The 23,472-nt window shown below is 39.3% G+C and overlaps 1 protein-coding gene across 1 annotated transcript in view; it reads left to right on the forward strand.

The window, feature by feature from the left end:
• Positions 1-23,472, forward strand: part of tns1b (tensin 1b) — a 311,171-nt gene that overhangs the window by 202,186 nt on the left and 85,513 nt on the right. The window contains exons 5-6 of the mRNA XM_084724224.1: positions 4,164-4,205; positions 18,611-18,660. Coding sequence (XP_084580350.1) covers positions 4,164-4,205; positions 18,611-18,660 — 92 coding nt within the window. The remainder of the gene's footprint in view (positions 1-4,163; positions 4,206-18,610; positions 18,661-23,472) is intronic.

The raw sequence follows: 23,472 nt of genomic DNA on the forward strand, positions 1-23,472 counted from the left end.
TAATAACCATTCTCTTAATGTTTTGGTTCTTTAAATGTTGTAAGTTGGTATGTCACTAGTGAGGCTTGAGTTTGAGGTAAAGTTAGGATGATTTCCTGGTTGGTGGTTTACTCTGGGCGTTTGGAGTCTGTATTCTGGGGCCTGCTCAGCCAAACTATAATTTACCCTTTGCATTTACTGTTTATATTCCACTGAAGCTTTCAACAGAAGCAGGAGCTGGGACACATCCCAGCTCTCTGTGTGGGACTGTCCAGTGATCGCTATCATGAACTATCTCTGTTGAAATGATGATTTCCAATATTTAACCCCATAAAACCTCATAAATGTTGGATGTTCTGTACTGAGTGTGTCTGGTGTCATTTTATATTTCACGTATAGTCAACAAATCCCATAAAAGGCCAAAACCAACAATCAATTGATAGTATTATGTAGGGCTGGGCAGTATGACAAAATTTTCATATCATGTTTTTTTTTAAAATCATATTGGTTTCATGGTATTTGACTGTATTTTTTTTTCATTCAACAGTGTTCTTACCCACATTTTCTTCTACTGAGAACAGAATTATTGCAGTTGATTGTCTTTAAATAGCCCATTTTACTGTCATAAGGACTGTATCATGTTTTTTTTTCATGTCCAGACACAGGTAAAAGCATGACCCCTTTAAAGTATGGTTGCCATCACATGGGCAACTATACAATAAAACATCCCCACCCTCGCTAGATGGCACCAGAAATACTAGTGGTTTAAAATATTTAAAAATGAAATATTTGTCAATAATTCATTCGTGCATGATGCCAATTATCTGTTGCTCTAAGATTTTATGCAGCGACACACCACTAGTCGGGGCTGCAGCACTGTCAGACAGCAGCCCCTCTCGCCCAGCGTGTATGAACCAATCGCCGTGGCAACACCGGATGTTTACATCAGCGAAGTTGGACAGATGAATGTAGGCTGTGACAGAATAAGCTGATATATTTTCACTCGACTGGAGAAACATGTGACCACATTAAGCACATCCACAGACATAAACCTGCAGGCGGAGATGCTGCTGCTGCTGCTGCTGCTAGCTCTGCTAACATTAGCCACACTGTGTGTCAGGCTGGAAGCTAACGTTAGCTACAGTTAGTTAGTCCTTTACCTGCAGACACTGTGACCCTCTTCAGTCTTTAACTGCTTTTAACTGCTTTTGTGTTTTCTTAGTGACTAGTCGCATGTTCCGGACGTTGTTTGGGCTATTCACTGGTATGGCGGTATATGAAAAATTCATATCATAACAAAACTAAAGACCAGTTTTCGGTACGAACCAGTATACCTCACAGGCCTAGTATTGTGTATATAAAGATACATCTTCCTCCTCTGTGCCACAGTGCTCTATTGTACAAAAACTATTAAAACACAACAATGTCACACTGTTGCCCTGGGTGACATGGTCCTTCATTAGCAAGAACAAAAACACTGTAGTTTATTTAGAGTCAGTCCCAGTTACTCTAGATAATTCACAGACCTTGTTGTGAGCAGTTGCATGTATTTTCTTTCTACTGAACTACACCCACCAACTTCATCACAAAGGAACATGAAGGAAACATGCATCTACTCATGGAGGAGAGGTTACACCTCAGACAAGGAGGATGCCCACTTTGGAACTGACTGCAAACTGGCTCATACGGGGTCAACATTTCAGCGGTGTAGCTTGGGCCAAACCCAGACAGGCTTTAAAAGTAATCAGTAAAATCTTAAAAACAATTCTAAAATGCAGCAGGTGCATACATGATGTCATCAGTTAAAACCAGTAAGAAGCCATGCTGTGATCTGAACTAGTTGGACTTTTGGTTCATGCCAGAGAGAAGCAAGCTACAGTAGTCTAGTCTTAAAAGGATGAATGCGTGAATAATTCTTCCAGATTAGAGTATTGATTGATGTACAATGTATACAACGGGCAGAGTCACTGCAGTTACACCTACCGAGTGGCAAAAAGACGGCTTAGTGGTGGCATTAGCATTCAGCTTGGAAGTCATGAAAACACACTTCTTAAATGAGAAAGAGCTGTTGTATGGTTGACCGTACAAATATATTCAACAAGAAATCTGAGTGATCGTTTAATAAACAGACAAAAACTAAAGAAAAGGAAATTGATCGCTGCAATTTACAGAAACAATTGGAATCCAGACACTGAATCTTGGATAAGTGGTTGCTGTTTTGTGTCAGATATATTTGTGATAATCAACAAGTAGGTGTGCATTGAACTGTTTGAAGGGACAATGGAAGCAAAGAACCATCCGATGTGAATCACATTTTTAGGTGAAAGTTTTGCACTCAAAACTGAAAGTAACAGAGCGAGAGCTTCCTGTTGAGTAACACTGCTTCTTAACTAGAAGCAATGTGAGCAAACAACTATCCACATGTACGAGTGGTATTGCAGCGGCACACTTGACATACCTCCTTCTGTAGATGAGTAAACTAGGTATCTGAGTTATTTATTCATAACCAACATAATTTTCTTCACCCTTGTGTCTATATAGCTGGATGACAGTTTACTTACTTGTAACTCCTTTCCAAACCTCATCCTATAAAAGGTTAATTAGTGTCTCGTCCTCCCTTTCGACTGCTATGATGGGGAGAAACGGAAATGTAACATCCATTTTAGTCTGATAAAATATGTTGGAGGTGCATGAAACTTTGCTGAAATAGAGCCAGGGGAGTGTTTTTTCAAGCAAGCGACACGTCTGGTTGCTGAGGCACAAAGCAGGTTAGGACATCCTCATTTAGGAAAACTGTAGCAATCAGCTGCTCACTTGTTTGCATCACCTCCAATTAGGAAGTGGCATGAGCTTTGATGACTTTGCTCTTTAAAGTTGCTATAGTTACAAATTGGATACAATGATTAAACTTGAGCTGAACTAGACGGAACTAACTAGTTAGACGGTTTTAACACACACCTGTGGGTCAATCAGAGTTGAGTATTCACTTAGACAATGGCAGAAGAATTAAATATTTCACATCTTTTATTTGTAATCCATGCAACAATCGCACATTGCATTGTGCATCCTCAGCGACATCCAATAATGTCCACATACAACCAGAATATCTTTTGGTGTCCTTGTCACTTTCATTTCACCAACAACTCCCACAATGAAATTCTATTACAACCAAGCGACTGCTTTTGTTTGCCTTCTTTGCCTTATGTATTTCCCCTCCATTGTAATCAGGCACATATAAATGTCAGGAAACCCGATTAGCCAAATGTCCAGGAACCACTGTGTCTTTGGTAAGTTGTAAGGATCCCTATGGAGTCCAACAGTATTTAATTTACACTGATAATCAATTATTTTACTCCTGGTTTCACAGTTTCCCTACTAAAGACAGCCATGCTGCAGGATTTTTTGCCACTCAGTCCAACTGAGGGGGCGTGTCCTGGTGGGAAAGTGACATCAGTGTAAACTGTCTATAGTATGGTAAAGTTTTGCTGCCATGAAAAGAGCCACTAGTCATTTACTTTCTGCTACATATAGATATGACTGATGTTCTCAATACTGCTTAGTCTGAATTTCTTCTGCTTCATTTAGTAACATCTGTGCATGTGTGGTAGTCTGCGGTGGCGAGCCAAGCCCACACAAGCTCATGACATCATGGATTGCTCTGATGTTTTCTTCTTCTGCCATGAACCTCTCCCTTTACCTTCATCTTTCTCCCTCTATAACCCCCAAGCCTGTCTGTCCATCTGTCTTCTGGTTTCTGTCTCTCAGCCGTCCTGACTGTCCCTGTCTTTCTCCCTCCTTTTATCTTTCTCTTCTCCATGTCTGCCCCCCTTTTTCTCTCCCCCCTCTCTGTCTCCGCTGGCTTGATCGCCTCTCTCTCTCTGTATATGGCGCTGAAAAAGAGAGTTCCACGGATGGACTCTCTGGTCTTGGCTAATGGAAGTAGACTTGTCTCTTTGTGTAAATATTTGCACAGAGGGATTATAGATGGTCCCACGCATTCGAGGTGGAGCCCCGCTCTGCTCCAGGCCACATTAGGGCAAAGAATGACACTGGAGTGTAGCTCTGACAAGAGATGATGTGATGTGACACAACATAACATAACATGGGGTTAGGTTTTTGAGGTATGAAATGTTGCATGTAAGTATTGATCTCACTGTCTCTTCTTTTCTGTCTTTTCTGAACAGGCACCGAGCAGTGATCTTCCTCTCAAACATGTAGACACCATGGTGAGTTTCAACTTGCATGTACATAATGTTCTTTTTTCTTTTTCTTTTTTTTTATACTTCATTCACTCTTTATTCTCAGGTCCAGTCATCTTTTTTGTTTAGATTACTGAATTGAAGCTAACGATTAATCAGCCTCTGTCATGTGTTTGATGTCAGAAAGGTAATAATGAGTTGATGGAGACATTCCAGCTGGCATGAGTGGTAGCTATAGTCCTTCTAAAGCTAATACACCTCAAAGGGACAGTTTCTTTCTTTTACCCGTAGGCATATTTATCCATCAACAATACATTATTTTGGTGTGAGTTACCAAGTTTTAGAGACATCTGCCTTATAATAGAATATAATAAAAATAAATGGTACTCACCTTATATTGCTCAGGGCTCCCAAAAATACATTTGAAACTCAACAGCAGTGTCTCTTTCCAGAAATCATGATGTTGTTCCTCAAGATAATGCACAGACCTTGCTGCGAGCAGTTTCATGAAGGAACTACTTTATTTCTCCCAATAAACCTGTCAAATGTATGACTGTACAGTGCATCTACTCATGGAGGAGAGGTTACAGCTCAGAAAAGGTAGATACCACTAATGTTTACATCCTGCACTGTCATGAGCATGAGCCTCTCCTCAATGAGTAGATGCACGCTTCCCTCAGAGTGGTGATACAGAAAGAAAATAGAAAAAGAAATAGGAAAGAGATGTTGCTGTTGAGTTTTTCAAAGGTGTCTTTTTGGCACTTTGAGCACCACAAGCTGAGTGCCATTTAGTCCCATTATACTGGACAGATGGCAGACATCTTAATGACTGATAAATTTCCAAAACTCACTGAATTACAGGCAAGAGGAAAAATATTTATTTGATTTAGGTTTGAACTGTTAATTTAAAGCTGAAATCTTTATTAACAAAATGCTTTAGAACAGTGATTTTCAAAGCAGGGGTCCTGAGCAAATTTCTAAAACTGTTAATATGTTTAAAAAAAAATAAATCAGATTAGTCAATAGTCAATTAGTCAGATATGTCAATTTTTATACAATATAATTTAGAATACAGCAGAAAGTTTATTTGCCATGCCCATCTTTCAGAATCCATATCAAAACATCTTTCATCATGTCATAAGCTGTCAGTATTGATCTGAACTAGTCTGCACCTGCACTGAAGCAGTTGGCTCCTGTAATCTGGCTAGCTACTGCTAACTCAAAAAAGAACACATTTTTAAAAAGGAGAAGACCTGACCAGCAGGTAAAGAGCTCCTAAAAAAGCTATGGGTGTCACGAATGCATTCTCTGCCCCAAGATCCTCTCAAATTAGTGTTCAAAACCATCTAAACTTAAGTGTTGACTTTGGATTTTTAAAGACCTCTTGCAGAAAGGAGGCCTGGACTATAAGCTAATGCTATTTTGGGGGCCTTGGCATGGAAAAGTTTGGGAATTGCTGTTAGAAAGAACAACTTCAGGTGCATATTTGATACATTACAAAGAGAGTTCCTCTTTTTTACTGTTGGCAGTTTGGACTGGCTTTATTTACTGCCCAAATCATGGAGTTTCCAAAGAACCCCCCACCATATATTTAATGTTCACGTCAAACACAAAGTACCAGCTTTTTGTTCTAAATGATGACTGACTCAAATGTCAGGGTTAAAACAAGTCAATTGGGGATTTTTGTGCTGGGAGTCGAGCCAGACTGCTGTACTAAACAGCTGATTCTGTTCCCATTAGATCTGTTTCAAAGCCACAGCAAACACTGAAGGGATCACACTGTGTGATTAGCTGCAGATTTGTGAGCAAGAAGATTTGTCAGTGCAATGTAACGTGATGCAGTGTTTAATGTTTCCTATTTGTGATACTTGCAGGAGCAAGTTTTAGAACCAAAACCAGGTGTGCACTGGTCAGAAAACTCATGGTTTGGATCGCAACACAGTTTTGAGTCAGAGATTGGATCTTTTTTTGCATCCAAAAAAGGGCAAATGTACTGTTTTGACTCTCATGTAGCCGTCTCTCTCTGGCTGTTGTCAACACTATGTGTCTTGCTCAGTGTCCTGCCCATGTCACTATCTGATTGGTTACACATCAAAAGCAATAGCCTATGTACCCTGAAGGCTGTGTCACAGACAGGCAAAGAAACTGTGGCTGCTCGGGTTAAGTGAGCTGAGCTGTGTAAGGGAGGACAGCGGAATTTGAAAAGTTGGAACAAACATCACGGTCTTATGGTCTATATCAGGGGTATTCAATTCAAATTCAAAGAGGTCCAGTTAGAGAAAATTTCCTAAAGCAAAGGCCTGGAACATCATAATGTCTAACTTTCTTGAGTGGGCCGAACCAGTAAAATTTAAGTATAATCTATCGATTATTCTGCCAATTAATCGAGTAATCAGATAAGAAATATTCTTCTGCATTTTCTTTTATTACATTACTTTTGCTTTATTTAAGAACAATGGTAATATACAAAAGAAAAGATAAGACAGGTCTATTAAATGAACAACTATAAATTGCTATTTAATAATTAATGTAGATTTACTTTTACTGTATTTACTTTACTTTTTTACTTTTTTTTTTTCAAGTACAAAGGTAAAAGTAAAGGTAGTAATGTTTGCAGAAACCACAAACAGAAGATGGAACTAACTCTTTTAACTGAAACAGTCACCAGATGTTTTGTTCACATGTTAAAATCACAACATTTTTCTTCTGGAGCAGGACGCTCCCAGACCCCCAGAGGACAGGGGACTGGTTTTCCAACATGCCACCTTTTTCTCCTCTTATGAGTTTGCAGGTCTGTATTTAGTCATAAAAAAAAATAATGATAAGAATACAATTAAAGTACAACAACAGCAATAAAAATGTTGATTTTTCAAAAATGGAAACAATAACATGCAAAATATTAAATTGTAATTAAGTAAAAACGCTAATACCACAATGTAAAAAAACCTAAGTAAAGAATCTGAGTATTTTTTCATCACAGCAGGTCAGTGATCAGTGTTTCAGTGACTCTCTGTGGATCAGTGAATAGTTTTATTTATGGCAGCCCGCCACATTAAAAACATCGACACCACGACATGATTTTCTATTTTTGGAGCTGCGCACCTTTTTCGGTCGTGTCTTGAAGGTAACGCTTTATTTGCACAACTCTCGCGAGATTTGTGTTCATTGTTTCTACTAAAATAATCAAACTCGCGCGATCTTTCGCGGGTCTAGGGTTACCTTCTAGACACGACCCTCTCTGTCTCTCTGTCAAACTACAGACAGCAGACTGTCTGTAAACAGCACGATGTTTCACTCTGCAGTGTTTCACACAAAGACTTTATTTGTGTGGACACCCAGGTATGGTTTGTCACGAGTTTTGGTATTTTTATTTTTTTAATTAGTCCGAGAGGACGACAGTATCAGTGATTGATTAGTGATCAGTCTGCCCTCCTCTCCTCCCTCACCTGTTCACTCTGCTGTGAGAAGATCTCAAAGTTTCTCACAGAGAAACACAGACTCTCCTGTTTTATGTATAGGCTTTTTTATACAGTTGTTTAATTTTATAAGTGCATCTGGTTGGTGTCGATGTCATTAACCATCACGTTAGTTTCTGTTGTAATAAACTCCGTCATTAACAACAGTCTCCTCCACACGCAGCTTCTCTGCAGTTGGTCTGTGTGTTTCCTGATCAGATAAACTAGCGCCGGAAAGACTAGAATAGTTGCGCCAGTTAAAATAAGAGCGTCCCGTAAAAAAATAAAATCTATTAATAATTTATTGGTTATAGGTCCAGGTCCGTATCGGATGGCGTGTGGGTCCGGACTCGGACCGCGGTCCGCCATTTGGGGACCCCTGGTCTATATCTACAACTGTATGATGACAAGCATGCCCAGTTTCCCAGTTACACCACTGAAAATGCTCAAAGTCACAGCCTACAGGATTTCACTCTATGGAAGTAAAAGCGACAGCTTTTAAATCAGTCACTCTTCACCCAATCATTTCACTTCAAAGTAAAACACACTGTGCCTCTTTCCTGTCTTTTCACTGCAGATGATCATGCAAATCCTAACACCAAACAACGTCAATAGCAGACAAAATTGGTTGATTTTGCATAATGTCGACATTTTTAAAATTCTTGCTGTCGTACAAATCTGTGGATGGTTCAGGTCAGGAAAACATTATGCTAGTGGCAAATATAATATGGTTAAGACATAGGTAAGGTTAGACAATTAAAATGATTGGTTAAGCTTAGTTAAAGATTGTACATATAGTAGGTATGTTTTTCTTTAAGGGAGGAAGAAGACGTTGCTTCAGCTGCACCAAAAAGAGGCAAAAGACAGATTAAGGGAGAAACTCCTTTATGGCATTTAATTAGTCTGAAAACCAGTAGACATAAAAAAATAGGTGTGTGAACATGATATCAATGCACAGAGCAGTGTCGACAAATGACAAACCATCCTCACAAAGGAGGATTTCTGCTCCATGTGCACACATGTGGTCCTGTGAACACAGGGCTGTGGTGAACACGAGCTCGCCCCACTCACTTTAGATAGAGGGACCACTACTTCCTGCAGTTGGACTTAACTGCACTGCATTTAAATCCTGAGCAGTGTTGAAAAATATGGAAATTTATGGAATATGATTTTACAGGTTTATAAGTATAGAAAAAAAGAGAAGAGTATGGAAAAATGGATGTGTTTCCAGACTGTTGCCCCTATCATAAATATAAATTTCAGAATTTCTAAAAATAGATTGATCGTACAAGTAGAATGTTTTTCACAGCATTTGGAGTGTGTTGTCAAAGTAATTCAAATATAAAAGTTCTGATCAGTCAGAGGAGTGGTTATAAATATTAATGGATATTAACAGGCTTGTGTGGACTAAAATGCACAATAAGCCTAATTCTCCTTCACATCATAATTGAATATATACTTACTGTCAGGTAGGCAAACTCATTAAACTGTGCAGTAATTAAGATCAGATTATATGATGCAAAATTTGGGCTATTACAGTCAATTTTTTTCTTACAGGAGGCATGTCACTAGGCCCCCCTTGCTGGTTCCCCTTTCCCCACTGGCTGTCTGCTCCATACACCGGTGGAAAGCCCTGTGTATGAGTTATGCAGAGTTATCACAAAGGGAAACATACTATCTTTTCTGTGGAAGGAAACCATATCTTTATGGGACACAATGAGTAAATGTAAGTGTGTTCCAAAGGCTGGCTTGATAATCCCTAGCCTAGTTAGCCAAGGATTCAAAAGGGGAAAAGAAAGCTAGATGGCAAATATGGTCTGAAAAATCTTCAGGGTAGTATGGAAATTTTAATCTGGAAAAGTATGGAATTTGCAACAATGCATTGTTGTTTTTACCATATATGTAATGGATCTCAGCCCAGACAGCCCAGGTAGTGATGAGAAAGCCACAATTCACTCATTTTATAACATCACCTCTAAGCTTGTATATGGTCATTTTAGAAATATATATATCTATCTAACTTTAACAAAACAGCTCTCCTTCATACGTGCAGGTCAGGTCAACATGTGCAATTATCACATGTTTGCTTTGTACTTACTCTGCACTAGTCGTTTATGACACAACGTCCTGTGAGTTGTATTGGGAAAGGAAGGATCAAGTAACCCATTTTGAGTTACCACCCAAAGCCAAGTGCCCACTTTCTCCACAAAGACCAAAATAAACACAAATGCACCAGTGTGTCTGTGTGTAAGGCTACTTTCATTGGCATTTCCTCTGCTATTCTTCAGGTTTTTTTCACGGCGTAGTACAGGAGAGCACCAGCCCCTCTGTCTCTGTCACAGAGCCATGCAGGAGACGGTCTCAGGTCATAATTTGATCTGCACCTTAACTGAGGGGCAGAGCCTGAAACACACACTGATTATAAGTCTATTCATGTGTAAAAGCACAATTTTATGTCTGCTGTGTGTGAGTGCAGCTGCTACTATCTGGTCACGGGCATTTGCTGCATGGTTGTGCTGTGACGTCTGGGAGATGTTTGGCCGCGCCTCATCGCCTTGGAGCATCGAAAAGATTTGTCTCATGACTCCATGAGCTTCTCTCGCCTCACTGGATCAGTTTCTACCTCGGCTGGTTTGGTTCTCCTCAGCTTCTTCGCTCTGTTGAATCTTTTTATTAGTTTTTTTTGTTGTTGTTTTTTGTTTCTTTTTTTTTTACTTCTTGCTGTACATTAAAATTAGGCTGTTATTAAATCAGAAGGCGAAAGAGCAACACACTGAACCTTTAAAATGCACATTTTTAGAATGAAATTCCTTGAGTGATTGCTCATTCTTGGTGATTCTAGAGAAAACAATAGTACTTAAATTGCTGAAATTAAATAATAACTTTATATACAAAAGCAGCAATCAAGATACTTTGCTAAGCCCCTCCTGCTAACAGCAACTGTCCAATCATAGATACACAGACCATAACAAGGGCACCGCAGACCTGTTAAGATTTGCATTTCTTTACATGCTGAAGTGATGTGCATGGGGCTCTAAGAGGAGTGATAGGTAAAACACAAGAGAAACTTTTAGTTTTTCTGCACTAACGCAAGTTGCAAACATTAGCATGTCGAGCTTACTAATGCTAGCTTGCCAGTTGCAATAAAGTTCACCTCTAGACAAACTTGTGTTATATACCACTGTACTAACAAACTCATGACTGATTCCCAGCAGTTACATAGTGACTTGTTATGTGGGGGTTTCAGCAGGAGGATGTGGGCTGGTGTAGAATCAAAGTGGGTCGTCGATGACGCATCTCTCTCTGACTTGCTCTCTGAGGTCTAAGACAAGTTAGTTTAGCTCTTATCCTGGCTCTCTGAAGTGATCAGTCTGACTGGTCTGGCTTGATGACTGTCACTGCACTTAATATAATCCCTATGCTTCCTTTTCCTACATGAATGAGTGTATTTCTGTTATCCATAATATACATATAAATGTCGTATTTCACCCCTAGACTCATAATATTAATAGACAGGGCATTTCTACTCAGAAGTGCTGCCAGTTTTTCCCAGTGGCCACTCACAATATTGCAATTTTTTTGATCCATGGAGATTTTATATTTGTAAAACTTAACTAGAACCAAAAAACGCAATTTGAAAATGTATCTGTGACATCATCACCATGTAAAATCTATGGGTCGAGCAGGAACTCGTGGGCTGGGATAAGAGGGGAAACTGTGCATATTCAGTTAGCTGTATAACAAAGATGTGGAACCTAGAAAACTTTTTTGGCTCATGCACCAGGAAAGCAACTCTCATTGGATTGAATGGGCGCCATCTTTGCATACACTTTCTAGTTCATTAGAACACATCTGTGATTTTGCCATCCACCAATGTTGCAATGCTGAGATGGAAGCTAGCTTTAGCAGTGGTCTGTTAGCGTTAGCATTACATAACCTACGTAGCCATTAATTAACCTTACATATTCAATGAACTTTCTTGGGGTTCTTGTTTTAAAATGTGTCTGATGGAAACATTAAAAAGTCATCTGGAGACGGACTTCTCAACTGACTTCAGGAGTTTATGTATTAGCATTAGTTTACATTAGCTAGCTGCACTGAAATCTCCTAGTGAGAGTCTTCATTTTAGTTGACAAAATCCACAGTTGTCAGCTAGAAACGAGAAGCTGCTTTTGTTTACTCCTCTGTGGAATCAAAGACATAGTGTTTGAAAAATTACTCCCAATTGCAAAGTGAAATCTTTCACTGCTATCACTGTAAACTGCAGTGTGAGAATTGCCAGGCGTAGCAACAGTTACTAAGGAGGGCAGGGCTTAGTGAAGGGTCAGCTCGTTTAATGTCAGAATAAGATTTCCATTATTAGTGTTTTACAAAATGACATTTGACATGACTGAGCACAGACAGTGAAAAGTTACACTCAGCTGATTTATGTGGGAGTATGTATGTGTGTACAGACCCCACATGTTTGCCAAAAGATGCAGAAAGGGATAGCAGCTGCAATTTAGATGTGTACACAGATGAGAAAGAGGCGGAGACGGAGGGAAAAGTTGAATATAAGGGGAGATAACGTGATGGGAGGCTGGGTGGGAGGGGGGAGGGTGGCCAGTACACAGACACAGAGGGAGAAGGAGAACACAGAGCGGACAGAGGGACAAGACGAGGAGTACTGTGGACGAGTCTGCTCTGAGCTGGAGCATGCAGTGGCACACTGAAGGCAACTGCCCAAAATAGAGCCCTTTTTTCTTCTTCTTCTTCCCCTTCTCCACCTCGGCTGTGAGAGAAAAGGGAGAGGTTTCTCAGAGGGAACTTCACTGTGGGACAGACAGCAGTGAGAGGCAGAGGGAGCTCTCTAGAGATGAATCGAGAGGGGTCTTTGAGAAAGCGGCTCTCTTCTCTGAGGGGGGCATGGCGATGGAGTACAGGCTACCTTTTCAGGAAGGTAGGACACGATGGAGAGATGCACACGTGGATGGTTGGATGGATTTAGGCAACATTGGTCCTGTCGCTTGTGCTTTTCTTGTCCACTCCTTCATCGCTTGTGTTTTCCTTTTTGTTGTGGAATCGTTTCTCTCATCTCCCTCGCAGACTTTTACCAGCCCCCCACGTCTTTCGCCCTTCCTCCCTCCCTCCTTCGCTCCCTCGCTCTTTCTCAGAGGGTTAATTTGAATGGCCTGCTTGTAAAGTCAACCTCCGCAGATGGTTTTCATCTGGAAACAGGCCTGCTGCCCCCCCCCCATCAAGTTCTCAGAAAGGAGAAATGGGTCTTAGGATTTGGATTTGGATAGTGTGATGTTCAGGAGCTAATGTCCACAGTGTAGGCGTGCTTCAAAGTGGCTGCATTAGAACACAAGAAATATATAAACTCATCATTTCTATTGTTGTTTCACTGAAAGGGCGTAGGGTTCGTCCATGTGGGAACAGGTAGTCCTCTTCAAGGAAATTTTGAACATCAGATTCTTAATGTCTTGAGTTTTAGTGAATTTTTATGCATAAATTTGTGTCTTTTCTGCATCAAATTATGGTGGAAATGTCTTTATGGAAGGAGAAACACAAAACAGGTGGCATAATGCCAGAAGGCTCTCAGGCATTTGGTATTGCTTTCAAATAGTTATTCAGTAACACATTCTATAAGGCCATTGTGCCATATAAACTACTTCTAATTATACATAATATAATAATAATATACCATTATACTGTGCTTATAGCAATGCATTATTTTATTTGTGAGCATTCATAGATACTCATAATGCTTTATAACAATCATGACACATTATTAAGAATATTAAAATGACTTATAAGGTCAAATATTAAGATACCTCATTATTGGTCAATCATGGACATTTTCAGGAACAAAAATTCACTCATAGTTGTAATACATTATAACCCTCTATGGTACGCATTATGATACTAGTTGGTAAAAATTTGTTTGTGATGTTTTTGTCATAAAATGGCCCAAGTAAACTTAGGGTTAAACTTAAGTGTGCTTTACCTTAAAGTAACACCATACCATAATGGTAAGGAATGCAAAAAAAAAAAAACCCAAAACTTATTTTAAAATTTTAATAAAATCTGTTACAATAGTAACTGCAAATGTTCACAGCATATGCAAATTACAAATGTCCAACAACACATCACCGAATCAACAAATCACCTGCTGCCATTCTTTTTACTGTCTTTGGACAGGTGCTGTGAAATCTATGCTAAATGCTAATGCTAAAGTAGCTTGTCTCCTGCTAGCTTTTTAGTTAGCATGCTTGAATAATAGGACTAGTTACCAAACTAGTACACAACAATTCTAAAAGTCAACTCAAAAATCTTATCTTGTAGCTCATTATTTTGAGAAAAGATGTCCTATTCTGGACCTCCTCTTCCTTTTGCCTTCTGGCTCCTCCATTGTTATCCACCATTCCTGTTTGCTTCTTCTTCTCTCTGTGTTATGGCTGCACACAGCCACCATACTTTACCGGAGGCATTGTTGCGCCCGAGTCTGAGTCATCAAAGTAAAAGCCCTATTCTTCTTTCATGCTTTTATTGTGCGGGATAAATGCACATGTTTTAAATATTGACAGGGACATGTCCCTTACACCCCAAACTGAAATCTGTGCCGATGCTTCATTGTGAAGACACTTCTTGCAATCTTGCAGCTGTTCACTGAAAGTTATTACTGCACAGTATGGTCCAGTCATAGAATCTCGGCACTTGAACATCATTATGTTTTAGCTTCTCAATGACAAAAACATCAACGTGACCACAGAGAAAGTCCTCATGTTATTACTGGCTGTAGCTGCGTTGCGACACTTTGATTTACTCATATGGTTGTACTTGAACTTAAATATTGTGGCTCATAAAATGCTGTGCACACTAATTCAGACTAATTTGAAGCAAAAACTATGAATTAAGTGCCATCTTTGCCACACAATATAAACACCATCTCCTCAAAACCCTCTCCCTGTCTGTAATTAAAATGTTTGTTTGCATGCTGGTTGACCTGGTGGCACCATGTAATGCAAGTTGGCGTCCAACTACTGGCATTTCTCGGACGTGTTTACCTTGACATTCAAAAATCTGTGGATGTTGTGATGACCTCACAATGGCCAGACTATTTTGGGCTTTTCTTTACTTTCATTAAGCCAAGCACTCTCAACCCTCTTCCTGCTCTGGGTCTGTCTCTGAACCCTCTCTTTTAGGCTGTTTCTTGCTCATTCATCTCTGTCCTCCTCTGGCGACTCTCTGCACTTTATAGCCGATGGCAACATACTGAAACGTTTAGGCCGAAGCTCAGGCAGAAAATGGGGGATTTGGTTTGTGTCGCTTCAGTTGGGCCACGGACTCATGGGAATACTTTAAGATGGAGTAAAGGAACGGTGTATAGAATCTGTTGAGGTTAAGTGAATTTGCTTGGAAAGCAAAGAACACAGATTTAACCAATATGTCCAATATTGTGAGGTCTTACACTTTAAAAAATTATTCAAATCACTGCAACCTAGGGCTGAACGATTTTAGGAAAAGATCTAATTGCGATTTTTCTGGCAGATATTGCGATTTCAATTCGATTCACGATTTTCTTCAAATCAAGCTTCAGTGCAATATTCACAATGTACAGGAACATTTACAATCATTATTAATTATTCAAACTAGATATTTGTAAGGGCTTCAAAGAAAAACAACGTTAAGAGAAAAACTACTGACTATACTGAAGACAATTCGCACGCATCATCACATTAAATCCGTATAAATAAATAAATTAATGAACACACACACACACACACACACACACACACACACACACACACACACAGGTCTGGTCCACTCAATAAGTTCCATAGCTTTGATGACGTTTGCTGCATTGTCGATTGTGATGCACGTCTGGTCCTCTTTTTTCAGACCCCAGCTTGACAGACACGCTCCCAATCCCAGGGCAATATTCTCTCCGGTGTGGTCAGTGGGAAAGTTTGCTGTCTGCAGGCAGCGACTTTTCAACTCCAAGTTGTCATTTACGAAATGCACAGTCAAACTAAGATACGGTTCGGTCCTTCTGCTTGACCACATATCAGTAGTCGTGGCGTAATACTACACATTTTTCAGCTCTGTTACCACTTTTTCTTTACACTCTGCATACAGCTGTGGGATGGCAACCTGGTTGAAGTAGGTGCGGGAGGGAATCGCGTATCTTCTGTCCAGCGTGTGGAGGAGGTTTTTAAATACGTCTTTGGTGACCGTGTTAACGGTCCTTGGCAATGTAGTGTGTTATGTCAGTCGTTATCTCTCGGTGTCTTCGGCTGCTCTTGTCATACGGAGTTATACTGGCAAAAGATGCTGTAATTGTAGTCTGTTTGCTACAGTGGGCCTGAGCATCATGTTCACTAGACTTTTCACCGGACTTTTTCGTCATGCACTCCTCATGCAAATGCCTGTGGTGATTTTTCAAATGCCGGTATAAGTTGGTTGTGTTTCCGCTGGATGTTGCAACTTTAGCGCGACAGGTTTTGCACAGTACCTGTTTCTGGTGCACGTCTGCAGCCTCAAACCCGAAATTCTCCCAAATGGCCGACGTGCAGTTTTTCTTTTGACGATTAAATCCCCTAACTCCGCTTCTGGTTCTGCTGAAGCCATTTCAAAACACGTCAATGTTACAAAGCACGGGGTGCAGGTTAATACTGATTGGTTAGCGTGACCTGTCCATGAGTAGCCTGCCGCTTCTGATTGGTGAGCTTGGCAGGATGGTAGGGAGACGGCATGTATGTGTAAAATAGTTGCCACAACAGATCCTGGGTCAGTCAGGAGCACTGCAAAAAAACGCAGCTTTGGCGATCAGGTGATCACGTTGTCTGAAATCGCAATTTTGATCAGAAAACGATAAATCGTTCAGCCTTACTGCAACCTCATTTCAAAACCAGACAAAATCAGGTAAAAGTAAAGTGTTAAGTGGAACAAACTTCCTTGTAACTGCAGTGGCTCTGACTTTGTTCTAGAGTGGGTTTAGATAGGGCTGTACCCCCATCAACAGTTCAACCAGCTTGTGCTGGTTGTTGCGCCGCTTGTTGCACTGCCATGAAAATGGTGCCCATAGACTCAGTTCAAGGAAAAACTGGATAAACGGCTGGATGGAAAGAAACTACAGTCAATAACCTGTATGTGCTGGTTGTTGTGCCTGGTTTTGCGCTGCCACAAAAATAGCGTTTTTTGCACAAATTTTAATTTTTGTAATGTAATAACACAATGGAGGAATATTATTCACACACAGGCCCACACACATAATCTGGATGTTGTCTCTATTTGTCAGTCGGGCGTTAGGAGGACAGAGCAGGCTGAAACTCATCCAGCGGTGCTCTTGACAGCGGTGGTTAGCTGGCCCATCTGATCTAATGGATGAATATGGATAACAATTTCCTCCTGTGTACATGTGACCCTTCACACCACAGGGGAGTGAACAAGTCTGCACGACCTTTGACCCCCCCACCCCACCTCTTGAGGAGGAGGTGAGGCAGATGAGGCATGGTGGAGCCAAACACAGTCAATCACCTTCAGCCTCAGCAAGGGCTTTTCTGGTTTGCTTTATGAAGGTGCCATGTGACGCCCCCTCACATGGTGTGACATACTGTGTGACTGTGTGAGACCCCATCACAAGGTGCATATAAGCACTTATGTGTACAGTAAAGCAACTGTTAGTATTTCTATAGATTTATTTTTAGAGGGGTTCCCAAACTCAATACCCAATACCCAAAACAGAACTTTGGGGTCTCCTCAGGTCCCAAACTTGCAAAAAAAAGAAATTATGCATTGCCAAAACAACTACATTTATGACCTGATTAAAAACCAACAATCGTACTCTCCTCCTCATAATGGAGGCCAGTGCTAGAGGGCTTTTAATTTGAAAGTGTTGATTTGAAGTGTTGAGCTTATAATGCAGTAACTCTAACAGGGCAAACAGGAGCAAATCAGAATGAGGCTTCATACTCAAATATTATAGCAAAGGCCAACATTTCCCATCATGCTGGACCAAATAGTGTGTTGAGTTAGTTGTTTAAAAAAAAACAACTAAATAACATTTTGCTGACCTGTAATCTTTTTTTTAGTTAATTTATAATCTTTTCTTGAGTTAATTTGCTTTTGGATAAAATTAATTTTCGAGTTGTATTTCAAAAGTTGTTCACAGTGACGTGAGCTTGCTTTGTCTTTATTTGGGTGCTTGAAAAATGAAATGGTTGCAATTGAAAATATTATTGACCGTTTCTCACTTTTGCTTCAGTGAGTTTACTCAACAATTTCTGAAATACATTTTTTGGGGGGTTTCTAAATGCAAAGTGTATCTCAAAAAGAAAAGCGAATTATCAACAAAACATTATTAGGTGGTAAAACTTTTTCAAAACTTGAAAGCTTGAGTTGGGCTCAAAAGTCTGTTGAAGTAAGTTACCTTGAAATTTTGGGTTTCTCAACTATTTTGCTTTAACTGTGCAATAAGTGACCCAATAAAAATGAACCTGCGACCTATTCTGGGTCCCGACCCTAAGTTTGGGAAATGTAGTTAGTCCATCATGAGTTTTACCTTTATCAGGCTCATTTCAGGCATAGTGAGTGCTGCTTTGTTGAAGATACCCTGCTTACTGAAATGGAACATGTCTGCATAAATTAAATATAAAAACAAACCCTTGAAATGGTTAGCAACCTGTTTTTTTTCCCTCACCAATTTAACATATTTTCATTTTAACAAGATTGAACTTGTGGTACCAGCAGAGAATGGCTTGGTTCTTGAACTGCCTTACCTTTCTAAACAGTAAAATCACAGATCAATAGCAGATAAATCCACAATCAATAGAACTATTAGTGACGGAACGTAACATTATTGATGGTGAGTTGGTGGTCTGTTGCTGGACATATTTAAATTTATTTCCTTGTATTTGTATGTTTTAAAAGTGTAATTGTTGGTATGACAGCTATATGCAGCCCAATGATAAAGCTCTTCTCTGTGTTTTGCAGGGCTCAACAAAATCTTCAAAGAGTGTGGAGTCAAGGCGCAGACCATCGAGGTAAGAGCTTCTCTTCTCTTCTCTTCTCTTCTCTTCTCTTCTCTTCTCTTCTCTTCTCTTCTCTTCTCTTCTCTTCTCTTCTCTTCTCGCTGCAAGTTTCCCTTAAAAGGCTTAATTTGTCTTGTTGGACTCTCCATTAGCTGAATTATTTTAGGAACTAATCTCTTCTGTTTTGTCCAAAAGGACAGATAGAAAGATAAAGGAGGTGAAACAAATATTAAACACAACCCTAACCATCTCTATCATGTTCAGTGTGAAGTTTTTGAAATGAAAAGTTTGGATGTAATATGATCCATGCTGATTTTACCAGGGGAATTAGTGAAGCAACATGCCCTGCCATTGAACTGGGCCTCACGCTGTTTTGTTGCACAAAAAGATATTTGGTGTCAGCCCCTCTCACCTCGGCCCTCAGGGAGTCACAGATGTTGTCAGTTGTGTAATTAATGTGTAAAACTTGACACCACAACAGTTCATGCTGAAGTGCTGTGTCAAGCTTGAGTGACAGTTTGATTCCTTCTCTGCAAACCAAAGAATTGATACAAAGTTATAAAAACACTGTGTGTGTGTGTGTGTGTGTGTGTGTGTGTGTGTGTGTGTGTGTGTGTGTGTGTGTGTGTGTGTGTGTGTTCATTTCAGTTTTTCTTACATCCATATAAAGGAAATATTAAGGGCATGTCAGCAGAGATATGACAGTTATCTCTGATGTGATTAAATGGAGGTATCCAGTCAGGTTAGTGGGTCCATACAGGATCATTTACATTCTTATAAAGACAGATACTTTTTATCTGTTGCTGTAATGGACAGTGCCAAAAATATGACTGAAGGTGAGGCTTGATAAGGAAGTCAACATACTGTAGGCACTGTATTGAGTTTTTAGCTATTTTGAAAAATTATCTACTTTGTTACTTCTGGTTATTATTACACAGATGTTCATTTGATAGGTCAGTCATAAGTCCTGTCCCTTTTCTCTTTTCCTGTTTCTTGTACTTAGATATGCTAGATTTGCTATGCTAGGCTCATCTATGATGAAAAGCAAACTGAATTTTGAAGATGGTTAAAAAACGTTGGTGGGGGATCTGTAAAGGCAACATATATCCACATATTATTGCTTATGTTGGCAAAACACTTGCTAACTAGCTAGCTAATCTATGTCAATCATTAGCTAGCTAGTTAGCTAGCATTTTACTAACATTAGCTAGCTAGTTAGCTAGAGTTTTGCTAACAGTAGTTAAGTTAAAGGCATGATATGCAACATTTTCCTAAAGAGACTCAGCCCTCTGCCTGTGTTTCTCATTATTTTTCTGCGCCCGGGTCACTTTATCAACCCAAAACATCCTCATTTGATGTCCTGGGAATGAGACACAACAACAAATTATCTTTCTGGTGCATTTACAGCTCGGACAAATCCAACGGATTCTATCTTTTAGGTGTGATCCTTGTTGTTGCTTTGACAGGAAATGGAGATAGTTGGTGGAGATGCCAGGTTTGCTCAATTGTTACAGAGCAAGACTTAGGAAGGGTCAATTGTGGTTTGCAAAGGTGAATCACACTACAAATATTATTGCATAAATTCTTACATTTTTTAAATTTTCATTCATTTTCATTTAAATGCCTTTTAATTACCTTGCTAGGTAACACATTCTATGAAGACTATAGTGTGTTGTGGGAGCATTTATAGTGAATGTGAATTGACTAGATATAAACTAGAGGCTGTCTGATGGTCTTCAACAGTCCACTGCCATAAGGACTCATAGTATGATATAAAGGATCCATGCAGGATCATAAGTTATTATTGTATGTGTAAAATAGAGTTAAGTACATATTGAAGCATCTATCATAATGCATGCTTCATCAAAGCAGGGTATTTTACACCTTGAAGTTCAGTTCTTAAAGCAGATGAACTTAAACTGTTATTCTCTACATTCTGGCGTCTTGCATAATAATCACTTTTTATGCAGCATAGAACCTTTTTATATGCATGAAATTGCACACACACACACACACACACACACACACCAACAGTAAAACATCATGATGAAGCATGCATTATTATAGGTGCATCAATATGAACTTCATTTCAACTTCTAGTTTATTACTAGTCACAGGCATGCATAATAGACTTGAACTTCATTATATGTTACACCTATAATGTTTTGACTGGTAGGACTGGAAGGTAACTCTTTATTTGCACAACTCTTGCGAGATTTGTGTTCGTTATTTCTACTAAAATAATCAAACTCCCACAATCTTTCGCGGGTCTAGGGTTCCCTTCTAGACACGACCCTCTCTGTCTCTGTCAAACTACAGACAGCAGACTGTCTGTAAACAGCACGATGTTACACTCTGCAGTGTTTTACATAAAGACTTTATTTGTGTGGACACCCAGGTTTGGTTTGTGACCTGTTTTGGCATTTTTTATTTTTAATCAGTCCGAGATGACGACGGTATCAGTGATTGATTAGTGATCAGTCTGCCCTCCTCTCCTCCCTCACCTGTTCACTCTGCTGTGAGAAGATCTGAAAGTTTCTCACAGAGAAACACAGACTCTCCTGTTTTACGTATAGGCCTCCTTATACAGTTGTTTAATTTTATAAGTGCATCTGGTTGGTGTTGATGTCATTAACCATCACGTTAGTTTTGACTGTTGTAATAAACTCCGTCATTTACAACAGTCTCCACCACACGTAGCTTCTCTGCAGTTGGTCTGTGGTTTTCCTGATCAGCTAAACCAGAGCCGGAAAGACTAGAAAAGTTGCGCCAGTTAAAATAGAAGTGTCCTGTCAAAATTTAAAATCTATTAATAATTTATTGGTTATAGGTCCGGGTCCGTATAGGACGGTGTGTGGGTCCGGACTTGGCGGTCCGCCTGTTAGGGACCCCTGAACTAGAAGTTTGAAGCTGCTTTTTACATGTTAATGGCTTCAAGTTGGTAGCTTGTTTCTGGGATAAGTGAGTAATATTCAGAACTTTCTTAAACAAAAAACAGTTGCTCTGTTACAGGGTATATAAAGAGGTACTTTTTATGCTACAACTAAAATAGCAGGCCTAAAAATTTAAGAAAATCTGCAGTGTTTGGTGAGACAGATGTTCTAAAGCTGCATTTCTTTTTCTTGTCACTTGGACGGAGCTGAACAAGCTGTAAACACAAGACTGACATTTAACACCTTATGAAGTTTTTATGGCAAACATTTCAGTGAAAAAATGCCTGTTTCTGGCCACCCAACAAGTGTAAGTCCAAAATAGACACCAAAACATTGAGCTAAAACAGCTAAAAAGCTGTGACAATTGTGCGGGTTCTCACACTCATGTGATATTTCTATGTGCTTGTGCCATTATCCCTTTCACATTACACATTTTATACAAATATAATTCTTAAAAGTAGAGGTTCTGATTCAACTTCTCTACTCAAGTAAAAGTGAAAAAGTGCAGGCTTTAAAATGTAAATGTAAATGAATATAGAAATAAAAAACACCCCTCTGAAAAATATTTCTATCAGCTGTATCTGTGCAAAGCTAAACAAACCTCACCTTTTCACAGCAGATGAGTTTCCCTCTATAGTTATTTTTTGTCTTATTGCCTACTTTTCATTTTGTTGCTTTTGTTGTTATGTCTTCTACGTTGGTTTTGTCTTGATACTTCTTATATTTTGTAATGTGAGCCAAATAAATATGTGAAATGTGAGTCCTCCTTTATTTGAGGACTTGATGTGCTACTGTTTCAATTTTTTTAGAATATGCTTACTGGATTTTCTGTTTAGCACGCAACTGAGAATCTAGTTGTTGAAGCACAGTCTCCTTTTCCGAATAGTTTTTTATGTCGTTTTCATCTTGTTACATCTTTCAGGTTGTTTTCATCTAGTTACTTTTTTTGTTTGTTTGTTTGTTTTTATTACCTTGTTACATAGTGTTTGGCTTATTAAGATTATTAAGTTTTTGTCTTATTAAGACTCGTTAAGGCTTTTATTGTTTTCGTCTTGTCACTTCTTTTATGTTGTTTTTGTCTTGTTGTGTCTTTGACATAATTTTTATCTTCTACATTGTTTTTGTTTTGTAACGTCTTTTATGTAGGTTTTTTCTTGTTACATTGTTTTGCCTTTTACATTGTTTTTGTCTAGTTACATCTTTTGCATCTTGTCACGTAGTTTTTGCCTTGTTATGACTTGTTATAGCTCTTATGTTGTTTTTGTTTCGTCACATCTTTTACATCATGTCAGTCTTGTTGTGTCTTTTACGTCATTTTCATCTCATTACATCTGTTGTCTGTGTTGTGCACTGGTGGATACACCAAGGAATCATCTTTTCTGATTGAAGGTTGAAATCTGTCTTGATGTTTGGAAAGTGGCACGCAGTAAAGCGAAAGAGAAATAATCAATAACCCCCCCATCCATTAAAACTAAAGTAACAAGATAATTTTTAAAATGTAAGGGGCAGAAAGTACAAAATGAATAAACTGAAAATGTAGGGAATGAAAGAAAAAGTTGTACTTAGTTACTCTCTATCTTCCTATCTTAAGATGATCAATTCAATCCAAGTACTGAGTTTAATCTAGACTGATCATTGACGCTCAAGATCGTGAGAAACCATGTTGTTCACCATCAGAAAGTTTGATGACACAAACTGGGATCAAGGAGGGGTCTCAGTATTTTATCTATAGGAGACAGAAGTCCTGCTTGTTCACTTTTATTACTAAGAAATATCTGGCGAGATGTTTTACGGCATAATGTCTCAAGTTTCCTGATAAAACATTCCTATTTTCGCAGTTGGTGTTTGTCCAAATGCACAAATGAGATCACTGCAGCGCTGAAATTGAGCG

Source organism: Lutjanus erythropterus, chromosome 8 (assembly GCF_056507025.1).
Source record: "Lutjanus erythropterus isolate fLutEry1 chromosome 8, fLutEry1.hap2, whole genome shotgun sequence".
Lineage (NCBI taxonomy): Eukaryota > Metazoa > Chordata > Actinopteri > Lutjaniformes > Lutjanidae > Lutjanus > Lutjanus erythropterus.